This window comes from Acipenser ruthenus, chromosome 2 (assembly GCF_902713425.1).
Source record: "Acipenser ruthenus chromosome 2, fAciRut3.2 maternal haplotype, whole genome shotgun sequence".
Lineage (NCBI taxonomy): Eukaryota > Metazoa > Chordata > Actinopteri > Acipenseriformes > Acipenseridae > Acipenser > Acipenser ruthenus.
Window position 1 is genome coordinate 111,363,681 of NC_081190.1, and position 15,180 is coordinate 111,378,860.

Sequence of the window (15,180 nt, forward strand, 5' to 3'; positions counted from 1 at the left end):
AGGTTACTATTCATTCATTCATTTTGCATAGGTCACTATTCATTCATTCATTTTGCATAGGTCACTATTCATTCATTTTTATGTTACGTTAACATTACTGTAATAAAAAAGAAGATTTACAAACACATATTTGAATTATTAAAATATCAGCCAGCTAAAAGTATCTTTGTTGTATATTGTGTCAGCAATAAATAAAACAGAACATAATTTTGCTTTTCTTTTATTTATTTATTTATTTATTTATACAGGAAATTAAGCCATTGAGGCTGAAGCCTCATTCACAGGTGGTCCTGTCATACACAGACACAATCATACATAAAACAACACAATTCATATTTGTGTGGCCCAGCCTTAGACAGTAACAACAAATAAACAAAGGAGCAGTAATACAGCAGGGTTGTTTTGTTTTTTCTTTTAAACATGGACTAAAAGAAAAGCAATGGCAAGGAGTGTTAAGAAAATCCCCAATACGCTCTTTATAACCAAAACATGAGAGGATATCAAATTCCATTCTAAACCATGTGAAAAAGTGTTCCAGGTTTTGGGTGTCGATAAGAAAAAGCCAATTCTCCTAATCGTGTCCATATCCTTGGGACTACCAAACTATCAGAATCATGAGATTGCAAACTATAGCCAGTATTGACCTTTTGGACCAAAGTATTAAGATAATCGGGAACCATACCTTTAATAACTTTTTATAAATGTGTATTGTTAATATTATTATTATTATTTGTATTATTATTAGGGCTACAGCATTATAATAACTGTCACTTTGACTATCATATGCAGACTGGTCATTTTCAATATATATATATATATATATATATATATATACTGTATATACTGTATATATATATATATATATATATATATATATATATATATATATATATATGTATCCTTTTATTCTAGACTGTGTACAGGAACTAATCTAGTCATTGTATCTCTGAATAAATCATTTATAGCAGACGTGATTCGAAGCACTTATCTCGTTACTAGTCATTTTAGAACAAAGCAGGGCCGGATGTTGTTCTCCCCATTGATAAGGTGTCAGTATTTCAATGGCACGTTATTTCTATTGGCGTGAGCAGGTAAATCTTGAACCCTACAGTCCCTCGAAAACAAGTCGTGTTATTTTGAAGTAGCACTTTGAAGGCTGGAATTTTATTTTCGCAGCCTAAATCGAAAAAATACAAAAAGCATTCGCTCTGGGAACCCTCTCTGAAACAGAAAAACAAGAGAACAGCAAAACACAGTCATTATTTATGTTGACAATAAAAATGGGAAGACTGGTAAAGTGCAAGGTTATTTCAATCATCCCGTTTAAAGATTTACCAGCCGGGTTAATAGTCCCAGGATAAAGGATTTAACCTGGCCTCAAGGTAAACTTAAATTTGTGCCCATCATCAGCAGAACTTTGCCCATCACGAACCAATGACTGTGGCAATCTTTCACCCCTATCAGCAATAATATGGATGGAATGCATACAAGACATGTGATGATTGCTAGAGAACAGCAGGAAACTGTCAGGAAAAAAGATGACTCAGCAATTGTGCTAAAACTTGCTATCAGATTTATTTGAATGAAGAATATGTATGTTGGGATGTTTAGATTAATTTAGGGCATGTTGTGGTTTATTGATATGGGGAAACAAACAAACTAACTAACACATACAAACATACATACATACATACATACATACATACATACATACTGTACATGAATACACCTTTAACTTCCAAAATGTTCTGTCAATAACTGTATTTATTGAAATAGGGGCAGGTTGACAGGTACTGTAGTAACTCAAGATCTAACTCAGTAGTGAGTATAAAAAGGTGCTTGGGGTTGGGATTGGGGTTGGTTAGGGTTGGGTTGGGTTGGGGTGGGGGTTAGGGTTAGTGTTTGGGGTTGGGGTTAGGGTTAGGATTAGTGTTTGGAGGTAGGGATAACATAAGGGTTAGATACAGTGTTCCCCATCAGAATGTGGAGCTGTGATGTGATTAGTAAAGTAAGGTTTAAAACTAGCCTTTAATGCCAAAAATGCAGGTCTCAAATGCTGCTTGAGGCTAAAAAAAATCAACTAATTGTACCAGAAATAAAGTATGTATTAGACAATTTATAAATACCATTATGTTTTGTAGAAATAATTAACTACTCAGTCCATTTTAAAATTAGCTTTTAGTTTACAAAACTGTACAAAAACATATTCAATGCAGGGTTTGGCTGTTTGAATTACTTAGTAGCAGTTACACAGTTACAGTTGAACAACAATGCTATTGGGGAGAAACTAAGATAAGCTGCAGGCCTCCACAACGTCCCTGGCACACCCTTAGGGACTCTCAGTGCTGTCATTTTTCAGTGTCAACATCCTTTCCTTTCTATACTGACACAGTAATAAAAAGTGGAGCTTCCCTAAAGCTTGGGCAAACAGGAGACTTGTTTTAAAAAGCGTGTGCTTGAGCATAACATTGGACCATATTTTAAAATCATATGTATCTTTGGATGCCCTTTGGTCCGCTTTGTTTTTCACAGTTTCTCACTGTGCAGGGTTGCAAGATGCAAGCATAGGTACAAAGCTTGAGCTTTCAGCACAGAGGGGACCAACACAAGCCTGTACTGTGGTCTGCCCAAGCTGAGGGTTGGCCTACTCTCATTAGTCTGGTGCTATCCAGAAATAAGCAGGGCACTCTTGACCTACTGGATGGTATGTCAGACATTGCAGATATTAGCAAAACGTGGCCTGCTTTTAAGAATGGATCAATTGTGTTTTGTTCACAATATTATGTGGTACATTTTAAAGCACTTTACAAGTAAAATCACAAACATGTACAACAGTCAGTATTAAAAGTGACTCAGATAAGTAATTTATTTTGATCTAATTTATAAAAATGATTCCTTACAGAATATAATAGTTCAGCAGGATACAAGCTTCATTGTGTGGATACTCCGGTTTAAAATTAAAGGCTCACAATCACTAGCAGCCCTCTTACAGAAATGTGTCCATCATACCATACGAATGAGAATGAGTTCCCTTTCAAGTACGAAATGTAACCATTACCAGATGGATATTTACCTCCTAAAGACTCGAAACCTGAATAAGATATATCAAATCTACTCGACCGAGTCTGTGACGCAGTCATGGCCCTCCCCAAGGACATAAAAACACTGGTCACAGGCCTCAACACCATTCCTTTCAAGAACTGACCTGACAGGAGAGCTGTTTCAGATAAGTACTTGTTACTTTTTCTGCTATATATTTTGCATGTATTGTGTTTTACACAATTTATATCTGATATTTAAAATAATTGCGTATTTGTGCACTACAGTCTGTTGTTTGTCACGTCCCATTGCGGCCTTGTGCCCCATGTGGAGCCAGCGGCTGGAGTCGTTCCTTCCCAGGGATCAAGCAACATAAGTCAGCTGACTTTGTGCTCTCCCCCCAGAATGCAATAGCTCCGTCTGGAGTTATTTATTTTAGGTTTTGGATTAGGCTAAAATTATGAGACGGTTTGTATATTTTCCGTTCCATATGGTAACGCACAGACAGCCTCTCGGCTTAGCCTTGTAGCATTCCAGTCACTCTGCAATATTGCCCTAGCGACGGCTTTGGTTCACTTACCTATGCGGTAATGGTTACATTTTGTACTTGAAAGGGAGTGTTAGGTTATTATCATAACCCTGGTTCCCTGAAATAGAAATGTAACCATTAACCTTCAAGGTTGTTGCGTCGCATACTAATGTGTCAGAGAAAAATAAAACCAATCTCTCTCTCTCTCTCTGTACAGAAATACAATGGGTGTTGGTGATGGGGTTGGTAGCAAGCTCATCTCTCTCTCTTTCTGTGCACAAATACAATGGGTGTTGGTGATGGGGTTGGTAGCAAGCTCATCTCTCTCTCTTTCTGTGCACAAATTCAACGGGTGATGGTGATGCTAATTTCTAGTTCAGTTTAATAGAGAGAAGCTTTGTTAAATGACCTTGATATCTCACCTCCTCTGAACTTGGGCTGTTTACTTACCCAGGGTAACTGGAATCTGTTCTCAGATATACTTTTATGTTGTGGTAGGAGGCAATAGATCTTGGAGTTGAATCATATATATATTTAAGTCAATGATGCACTTTATCATTCAGCTATAGAAATGTTGGCTGTTCCTCCCCAACCCCAGTATGGGAGTCAATTCAATTAAATTGTATGAAATAATGAAGCAAATGCCAAGCAATATTCACAAGGAATAAATTACCAAATTTAGGAATGTCCTCTAAGATTACCCTGAAGTAACCATCAATACAAGGTGGCAAGTTCCTGAATGAGAATAGCAGTTGGATGCCATGGCTTAGAACTCATTTAACTGCTTTGAATAGTCCTTGAAACCACAAACCATTCAAAAGCATCAGTGGATCTATCTGTACTTGTCCAAATAAGTAAATACCTTAAGGTTAAACTCTAAAACTAACATTGCTCCAGTGTGGGTTGATTTTTTTTCACACTCTTATAACTATTTGCTGTTATTTTGTATATTTTAGACCATACATATGTGTGTTCATTTATCTATAGGGGATTGCTCCAAAATAGCCTTACATTTCTGCTTGTGTTTGATCGTCATATTGCAGCACTTACAAAGTATTTATGTAAATTTGATTCTAGTGTTATGACAGTACTGAGACAGTGTCTATGAATAGGTTGTGATTTTTGCAGTAAAAAAAAAAAAAAAAAAGTTTTTGCCCAAAACAAATTTGCTCTAATTTTAGTCCGGAGGTTCTGTAACCTGACTTGCCTCAGGCATTCAATATGCAAATAAACCCGTCCCGTTATGTCATGTCCCCCCGAATGTCCTAGAATACATGTCTAGTAATATGGATGCTGGGAATGAAAGGGAGCTGCATGTTTTTGAGTGTGTGTGCGTGTATTAGGCAGCTTTGGTTGTCACTGAACAGAAGAGTGAATAACACTTACTCCCTTAAAGCCAGTGCACTGGTAATGGCATAACAGATACCTAAGTAACCGATACTTTAATTGGAGGTTAGTTAAAAAATAAAAAAGGGGAAGTCTGATCACCACAGTGGATAATTGCTCAGGAAGAGTAACAAATGCAATGTTGTTTTCAGCAGAACCCCTGTAGTGCAAATGAAAATGAGCCAGTTCCATGTGGATGAGCTGAAAGAAAATGGGAATGGAATGACCATAGTTATAGTAACGTGGTCACCTCAACTACAGAACTAATGCAGGGATCTCTTATTTAAGCAGTAATCTACAGAACTAATGCAGGGATCTCTTATTTAAGCAGTAATCTACAGAACTAATGCAGGGATCTCTTATTTAAGCAGTAATCTACAGAACTAATGCAGGGATTTACTGGCAGTAAAACCCTTAACGCTCCAGACAGTCATTAACCCACTGGTAAAAAGACTGTCCTGGTGACTATAATGAACAATACCTTGTATTTACTCAAGTGTATACATGTGTGTGGTTATATAATAACTTTTGTTTAATAATAATTGGTTAATTAGGTGCACCATGCTTGTGAATCAATACTAAAGGTAGCAGCGAAAATATAATTCCCCTTATCAGATACATGCTTGAACTGGTGAATTTTAATATGATCTTCCTGGGTGACACAGATCAGTTGCCAGATTAAAACTGAACCTATTCTTCTGCTCTAACTATAGCACATGCTTGCATTAGCCTTCAAAGCACTGATGGGACCAAGCATTTTCAAGCACACCCACATTTTTTTTCTGTTGCTGCTGGTGCATCGCTGTGCCCAGCTCTTTAGCTGTTGAGTTTGCATAGGCTGCTGTTGCAACCCCCACATCCTACATTTCGTTCCTACCCTTAACTGCTTGAAAAGGTGTGTTATTTACCAAGCTTAAGTATTCCTGGGACCCAGTTTATCGTTGTTATGTACACAGCATTTTTACTGTCGTGAATCATGTTTTCACTAGACCTTGGCCTTTCCTAAAGGTGTTTGCTGGTAAACGCAGTCCGTTTCAGCATACACGTTTGTAACTCCAAACTCCCAAGCAGTAGCTAGCAATTTCCCATCACTGGCAAAGACAATCACACAATCTTTAATGGCTCATATCAATGTCTACCAAACATATTTTCTGGCTAGTGTCACAAGTTTTGTTATGATAGCTGTTTCCTTAAATAAAAGTCTGTTTTGCACACCACATCATATGCTGGGGAGTATTTGATTATAAATCAGTACCATTTTTTGTCAGCAACAGTGAGTGAAACATTTCTGTTAAAAAACAAATTGAAAATGTCAAGTCAGCTCTCCTGTTTTTTTTTATTTTTTTTATTAGGGCTGAAAATCCATTAGTTACACTTGGGTTACCTGTAATGATCTAAGAGTCATGGATTTATTATGCAACTGGTAGTTTAACACCCCCCTCTTGGCCAACTCCACCCACCAACCTGCTTCTTCCCAGGTTCTCCCAGCAAATAGCTTGCCTTGAAATACACTGACCAAAGACTCCTGACCAATGAAAAAGCATATGCAAAGTATACTCGAGTTTTACTGTTCTTGTGATCAGGAAGAAAAAGTTTGCTCTTTGGGAAAGGTGTCAATGTTAGGCTGTCACACCCCTGTAGAAGGACTACTTGCTGAAGGTACAGTGGAAGTTCTTATTAAAAAGCTGATTTGTGGAACAATTTTACCTGTACATTGTGTAAGTTTCTGCTGTTCTTTCATTACTTTGAGGTATTATTAATAATTGTTACAGTATTACTTTATACACAGCATGAAATGTCGGATTATGGGTTATTATACAAGGCTGTGTAAGGCTACAGATTTCAACAGGAACTAGTATCAACGCTGTGATTATTATTATTATTATTATTATTATTATTATTATTATTATTATTATTATTACACTATAACAGATGTACTGGACAGGTTCTTTTGAATAAGACAGTTTTGCTGGACTGGTTACATATTCAGGGCAAATACATGTTGAGAGTTTCCCAACACCCAAAAACTATTGTTGAATTGTGGTTCCATGTTAGATTCTAAAGTTCTTTGTGAAAGGGAAGGTAAAAGAAAGACCTTCTTGTGCATGAACAGATGTCTGTAACTGAGCACTGCTTGGACGTTTCGCTCTAGAAAACTACCTTCAGAGTCTGCTGTGTTTGATTAGTTAATGTGTAATCAAGGTTTGAGGCCTGGCAACATTAACTGAAGACTGTGTGCCTAATATCTCACCTCAGGTCTCCAAGTTAAACCCTTATGGACAGCCATAGGTTTTCTCAGCACAGATTAGATAGCACTTTGAATAATGTGTGCTGTTGTTTAAAGGTGGAGTAACACAGGTGAACCAATAAAGACTTGATAAATACACCAGGCAGAAACGTTTGCCTCCCTTTACTTAGCTTGGGTTACAAACAAAGCTGAATGCTGAAAAGCAGTTTAGAGTCTTTAACAGACTGGAGTCCCTATGTTGCTTCATTGTGGTTTTCCTGTTTGCAAAAGCATGGGTATTGTTAAGACACAGATATATGCAATGGTAAAACACTGCATAGTATTTAGTCAGGTGACTATTGTTAAATTTGCAAGATTTTATCTATATAAGTTATCCAAGCAAGGTAATAAACATGACTTGAATAAATTGAACTGCTGTGTATCAATTTGGATCAGATTTGCTCTGTCCTAAACTAGTTTTAATGCTTATAAAGTACTTACAGTTCGATATATAACTTGGGATTTCACATTTTATGGATAAATTGGAGACAGTGAGAGGCAGTTTATACACATTATTTATGGTTTGTTCATCTTCAGTTCTACATCTGAAAAGTGAATCCACTTTTGTATTGGTTTAAGTTCTATCTGGAGCCTGACAGATACTGTAAGTGTAAGTGAATACTGTGGGATAGCTGTGTCCTCTGCATATCCTTGTAAATCACTTTTATCTTTAAATAACTAACTGCAGAGAGGGAGGTCAATGTGCGTTGACTGTTTCTTACCCAGCAATAAATGTGGATTTCTCAACCCACTTAATTTAGCTGTGCAAAGGTCTCAGAAAGCATTGAGGAGCATAGGTTGAAGCAAATTGGTCACTTTGCTGCTCTGTTCTACCAATATGACAGAAATTCACAGGTGTTTTGTCCACCTGCTTGTCTTCGTGCTGGCAATGCCGTGGCAGTTGAGCGCTGTGATTTGTACAAGTCACACGGTGGTACCTGCAGTTAATGAGTAACTAACTGTTGCCTCTGGTTTCCTTGGTGAACGGTGCACATTTTGTAAAGGTCATATAAAGGTAAACAGAGACAAAAGGGTGCTAAAAAAGCTTGCTATGAATAAACAATTGAAAATCTTGATGTAGTTTTTTGCATTTTACAAAAGAAAGCTTAAGGTTAAGTTATTGGATTTCATGCATGTGGGGATAAATATTAAGTGGAAATTACTCTTTAAAAAAAATAAATCACAAAGCTGTTTCCCAAACCAGATGGTGCTAATCATGAACATTATCAGATGTTCATTTTCATTTGTAGCCAACCTCCATATTAAAAACAAAACTAAGAAATGTCATAACAGTTACAGTTCTATTTTTGAAATTGTGTAGCAAGTCTTTGGTAATTTATTAACCATTATGTCCTTTAAAAAGGTAACTGCATAATTAAATGCATTACAGTGCATTCACATTTTCAGATTGTAGTGAATCTAACCTGTAATTCACATTTAACTGTGGATATGGTGGCACCTGATCTTTAACAGTCAACAGCCCTACCATAGATATCTTCTTCTTCTTCTTCTTCTTCTTCTTCTTCTTCTTCTTCTTCTTATTATTATTATTATTATTATTATTATTATTATTATTATGTTGGTACTTTTTTATTTTCAATTGTAGCTCTAACTTTTATGTATGTGCTTATTTATTTTGAGGTGTTGTTTGTCCCGAAAGCCAGACCCTTTTATGAATCCAGTTTTTATTTTACTACACCTTTGTGATCCCTCAATCACAGTGCATCGGTGTTTAGAGTAATGGATGAATGTGTAAGTGATGCCATTATACAGTACATCAGAGCAGGTGAACCATGCTCTACAGGGTTTGGACTAGGCACCCTTCTTCTTCATTCACAGTCATGAATTGACACTTGCAGTAGCTGTATTTCACAGCATGCCGTACGGAAGTGAACACAATTGCAGTTGAACATGATGAAAAAGAAGGGAAAGAAAATGGTCCATATTTTGAAGCAAGTGTAAAGACAAAGGCACTTTTTTATTTATAACTAGCACAATACTTACACAAAACAACAATCACTTGTTCCTTCCTTCAACTAAACTATTCCCTGCTAGTTTTATAACATTTCAGTTGTATAAGGCTTCTCACAAAATGTGCCAACCATTGCATTTGCTTCACAATATATGACTCTAAATGTTGAATTTATGTTTTCCAGTAATCATTTCAATTACCCTCCTAGGCAAATAAATAATTTGACAAAGCCAGTAGTTGTAACTGCATGGATGAACTGCTATTGATTGCTGGTTCTGATAAACTGTTACAGTAAAATACTTCATTGATATGAGAATAATGCTGTTGATCACAAACTGTATACAGCACTGTATGGATTTGGATAAATAAGTTTCAATCACTCTACTCTGCTTGTTTATTGCAGTACATCGTGGTAAGCATTGGAAAGTTTTATGAAACATGGTAACAACAGTGTGGCAAAAGTTTTCAAAAAATCAAGTAAAAAAATGCATTTTTGTCTTGTGTAAAAGATCATGCATTAAAAGGGATTTCATTCATCTTGCTTGAGGATGACTATTCTGGCTTCTCATGATTAATAATTGCAGCCTATCTTAGAATAGAATCTGACAACTCACACTAAATGTGAGAAACTTAGAAGTGCATTTGGAACAATACAAAGCGCTGCAGTACAAACAATTGTCACAGACATGCTAGTTAAGCCATGTGTGTTTAAAAAAGGGGTGTGCATTGGAACAACGCGTAATCCTTGGGTCATTTCTACAAAGGGAGGGCCCTGAAATATTTTCCAATTGGCTCACCCAAGTATTGCTTTTAGATCATACTACACCTGTCTACGTGCCAGGCGTGCATTGTGCCAGCAACACAGCACCCAGAACTCTTTAACTGAAAAAGTTACAAACTGTAATTTAAATGGGTAACATTTTTTTTTTTTTTTACTTGCTGATTTATTGTACAACGTGAGGGTCATAGCATTCCGATGCTTAGCCACTCCACTGTGGGCGTCACGCTCTTTCTCACACATTTCGCGTGAGAGTGAACATGGCATATGATGATAGATCGCTCTGTAATGGTGATAGCATTTAATTCCTGCCGGTAAATAAATGCAGCTTGATTGCAGTTCAGCCATGTATCCTACTCAGCAGCACTCAAACCACAACATGTAGCAGCTTAGGAACATACTTCATCATGTTTACAAAGAGATTCATCAGTTTACAGTACACATGAAAGTATAAACAATCATATTGCTTGATTCCAGCTTCTTTGTACGTTCCTTACTGTCATGTGACATTTCAAAATCTAACATGAAATACTGTACTACTACTAGTAGACTTTTGAGATATCATTTTGTAGTTTCCTTCATTACATGATGTTAAATAAAAGATCTAAATTATGTTCATATATTATTATTATTATTATTATTATTTTATTATTTTTTATGTCTAAATCCTAAAATTCTAGGTGATGCAAAACTCTTGGCCACAGCTGTACATTCTATGCAAAATAAGTCAGCTTCCTTATTTGACATTGAAGCGCCAGGCTTTATTTCACGTGATGCTGTGGAGTGCAATCTGTCACACGCTTTTCATATCTTGTGTTTTGAGGAAAGGTTTTGTAACACTGTTTTTTCGTATAGATATTATTTTGTAGCCATTTCTTTGCAGCTGTTATTTGTGTGCTGTTATTTTAACAAGGGTATTTCCATTAGTTTCCAGGAAAGCGTCTCAAGTATTCCTCACACCAATTTCAGGCAATGTGAGTCACATGTTATTTCTTAAGATAACCCTTGCTCCCCTCCTCCACATCAATACATGATCCAAGTGATGCAGCAGTCATTTAGACCTTCTGGAAACAGATGAGAGTGTAAAACTTTACTGTAGGACACCGTGGTACAAGTCTAGTACACTGGGTGAAATCAAAGCATAAGTAAGCATTGTAAATCACACAAAAGTATGTTAAAGAATAAAAAAAAACATGAACTGTATAAGTATACTCCTCTATCTGTATCTGTATCTACTTAAATGAATACAGGACTGAAAGGGATAACAATGGATAAAGCATGTTATCATGGTATGCTTTTTCAAGGCTATACACTACACTTGGGTTTCTGAATACACTTGTGTTTTGTTTAGGATTAGGCTTCTGGTTGTATATGCCATGTAGTGGCAGTCACATGGTTTCAGAGATTTGCCTCGTGTTGAGTTTTAAACTGTATAATCTGGATCATTGAAATAAAACTTCCCTGGTGTTATTTTCATAATGTTTTGTTACCATGCATATTAAAAGTGAATGTGAACTAGTTAGACATAAAACCCTGTATGGTAATAGAAGGTACGTAAGAAAGAATATAAAATCTGATAATATAAATAACCTCTGTGTTAAATTAAATATGTAATGCATTTGTTGTTGAGTATTTCTGTACATTTCCATTGAGAAATCCAAGAGAAAGGATTGTGATGGGGAGCAGGTTTGTGAAGAATTCATGTTAGGGTTTAAAATACTGTTTGTAAATGAGTATAGGAGGTTGATACATTTTAACTACCCTCCTAGACAGGTATCTACTTCGCTCATTCAAATCAGTCCTCTTGTTTTAATAAGTTATCTTTAAATTTTACTTACTCAACAGTTGAAACTCCATGTGTTGCAGATATCTAAACTGACCTGCTTATCTTTCTGGTCTTTCATTCTTTAGGTCTAAGCACGAATTGAATGGTTTTTACATAATGACAGCTGAAGATTCCACTGTCACCAAGAGCAACAGTTCCTCCAACATGTCAGCATCCAACGTCCCAGAAGGAGTAGCCGGAGCCCCCAACGAGACCGCACTGCTAGCCCTGATGGAGCATTCGGGATACGGGATGGTCCAAGAAAACGGACAGCGAAAGTACGGCCCGCCGCCTGGCTGGGAAGGCCCCTCACCTCCCCGTGGCTGCGAGGTCTTTGTGGGAAAGATCCCTCGAGATGTATATGAGGATGAGCTGGTCCCTGCGTTTGAGACTGTGGGGCGCATCTACGAAATGCGATTGATGATGGACTTTGACGGGAAGAACCGGGGATATGCTTTTGTCATGTACACGAAGAAGCATGAGGCCAAGCGAGCTGTCAGAGAGCTCAACAACTACGAGATCCGTCCAGGCCGGCTGCTCGGGGTCTGCTGCAGTGTGGACAACTGCAGACTCTTTATCGGGGGCATTCCCAAGATGAGAAAGCGGGAGGAGATCCTGGAAGAGATCTCCAAAGTGACAGAAGGCGTGTTGGACGTGATTGTTTACGCCAGTGCTGCTGACAAAATGAAGAACCGGGGCTTTGCTTTCGTGGAGTATGAGAGCCATCGGGCCGCTGCCATGGCCAGGAGGAAGCTGATGCCTGGTAGGATCCAGCTGTGGGGGCACCAGATCGCAGTGGACTGGGCCGAACCTGAGATTGATGTGGATGAAGACGTCATGGAAACAGTCAAGATCCTCTACGTCCGCAACCTGATGATAGAAACAGCAGAAGAGACCATCAGGAGCATCTTTAGCCAGTTCAACCCAGGCTGTGTGGAGCGGGTTAAAAAGATCCGAGACTATGCCTTTGTGCATTTCACCAGCAGGGATGATGCTGTGAACGCTATGAACAACCTGAATGGAGCTGATCTTGAAGGGTCCTGTATAGAGGTTACCTTGGCCAAGCCAGTAGACAAAGAGCAGTACACCCGGTACCAGAAAGCATCAAAAGGAGCAGCACCAACACTAGCACCAGCACCAGCACCAGAGACACCGCAGCCAAACTACGTTTACCAGTGTGACCCCTACACATTGGCGTATTATGGGTATCCCTATAATGCACTGATTGGTCCCAACAGAGAATACTTTATTAAAGGTTAGGCTTGATTTTTTTTTTTTTTGCATAATATCTTTAAAACTGACTGCATGTTATTGTTAGGTTGTTTTTGTTTTTTTAATGGATAATTGAAAATTGTCACTTGCAGGAGACAGGAATATATAAGTTCTACTCTTACAGAGACATGTTGATTTGACAATTGAAAGGAAACCCCCTTCCTCACTTTCTGCTTGTGTGTTTTCTGACTTGTAATCACCATCTTGATTTGATGCATGTAAGTGGCCTGGGTATAATAGAAGGTTCAAATTGAAATCTACATAATCCTTATCTTTTTTACTCTTCATCGTTCGGGGGAAAGCTGTACTTTAACCAGTTACTGTCACGGTCTGAAATTAACCATGTTGTACATCTGGTCTTCACTGGGGTACAAGGTGGCTAACAAAAGGCCTCTGTGGGTCAAGCAATGAATCAGCCTTCCAAACTAAGACTGCTTCTGATACCTACACTATTACTGTCCTTGGAGCAGCTGTGCTTTAACAAGAAGAAAGGTTTACAGCACATAAACCAAAAGACATTTTTGAATCTGTATTATTTTGATACACCGACCGGCTGAACAAAGTTCTGAACACATACCTCTCTCATTTGTATCTCAAGCAGGTACTGTAAGGGGCCGTGGGCGAGGGGCGGCTGGGAATAGATCCTTGGGTCCCAGAGGCTCCTACCTGGGGGGATACTCTGCAGGCCGTGGCATCTACAGCAGATACCATGAAGGGAAGGGCAAGCAGCAGGACAAAGCCTATGAACTGATACCCAACTTGGAGCTGACTGCTGTCAACCCAGTGGGCATGAAACCCGGCACAAGTTAGTGCAAACCATTAATACCTGTAGATCCTTAACAGCTCTGCCCTTCATCTGATTGTATTGACAACTCTGATTGACTGTTGTGTTGTTGTTCATAGTGTTTACCTCTTCTTTGCTTTTTCATACTCATGTATAGTCTTACTAACATCTTCCTTTTTTTTAATTTATGCATGAGCTGATTTTCTATTTGTGGTTCATCTCTATCAAACAACAATGGGTCATTAAATTGAGTTTTTTTTTTTTTTCATGAAATTTAAATATGCCAAAATATTAGCCTCATATGAACTTAAATCTTCTGAAGCATTAGGAAGCAGGTTTGTATCTAATTATCAACGTTCTGTTCTTAAAAACACAGATAGGTACTTCTTTCTATGTTGGACAATTTTATAATTCATTGATTTTCAAGGTGAAAGAGTCTTCACATAGATAACAAAAGTTAATATTTGCTCAACAGTCTTTTGTTTTAGTGGTTAATAAATGAGTTAGGGCCTCCTTTAAGTGAAGTTATTGTCGTAATCAAGCAGTACTGGGTCTTATTTTCCACTGTGTGGTAGTGATAAGGCATGACCTAGTTAATGCTGAAATCACAATACTCTTGAAGCAACTTTATTGGTAGCGTTTGAAATGACCTGTGAGTTGCACTGAAAATTGTCAGTGTATAAATCCAGCAATACAAGGTCTGGGTTGAATAAAAATATCGTCAGTGTTGTGTTTGCTACATTCCCATTTAAAATTACTCTAATGCAATTGAAATGGGCCCACCATCATCTTAGCGTATTAACATGCAACATGTAGCATGATAGGACCTTTTTTAGTTCACACATATATATATATAGGGCTGTGTCCAAAGGTTTGAAGGTTTGAAGGTTCGGTCGCTTGCCAGGGATTTTAAGGTTGTTTTAAACCTTCGAAGGTTCGTCAGACGGGTTCACGCACTGTATGGTTTTTTTTTGGTTTTTTTTTTTTTTTTTTTTTCTGTTAACAGAAACTGTTTGACAGTTTGACAATGTGTGAATACTATAAATCACACATTAAAAGTCACTCACATGCAAAATTCGATCTTTGGATTTGTATAATGCATATTACGTAAACAAAAGTTATTAATAAAATCCGCTACCACATCGTTACAAATTACGTACAACTGGAGCAGGGTATAGTATCCAAAGCAGTGGGCTCGTACCTAGTGGCTGTAGCCTAGGCTGTATTGCTTCAGTAAAATATGTAATGAATATCTAGTGTACAAGACAGTGTAAGAGAAGTGCTTTGGTAGAATATGTTTGAAACATA

At 37.7% G+C, this 15,180-nt stretch overlaps 1 protein-coding gene across 8 annotated transcripts in view; it reads left to right on the plus strand.

The window, feature by feature from the left end:
• The window catches only part of LOC117408351 (RNA-binding protein 47-like), a 46,060-nt gene that overhangs the window by 25,213 nt on the left and 5,667 nt on the right, over positions 1-15,180 (plus strand). For 4 of the 8 annotated variants that reach the window (XM_034013273.3, XM_034013274.3, XM_034013272.3 and 1 more), the window contains 2 exons: positions 11,903-13,071; positions 13,687-13,893. In XM_034013273.3, the coding sequence (XP_033869164.1) occupies positions 11,903-13,071; positions 13,687-13,893 (1,376 nt within the window). Of the gene's footprint in view, positions 1-6,486; positions 6,673-11,902; positions 13,072-13,686; positions 13,894-15,180 lie in introns of those variants that run through there. The other 4 variants (XM_034013276.3, XM_034013275.3, XM_034013271.3 and 1 more) reach the window with 4 other exon arrangements.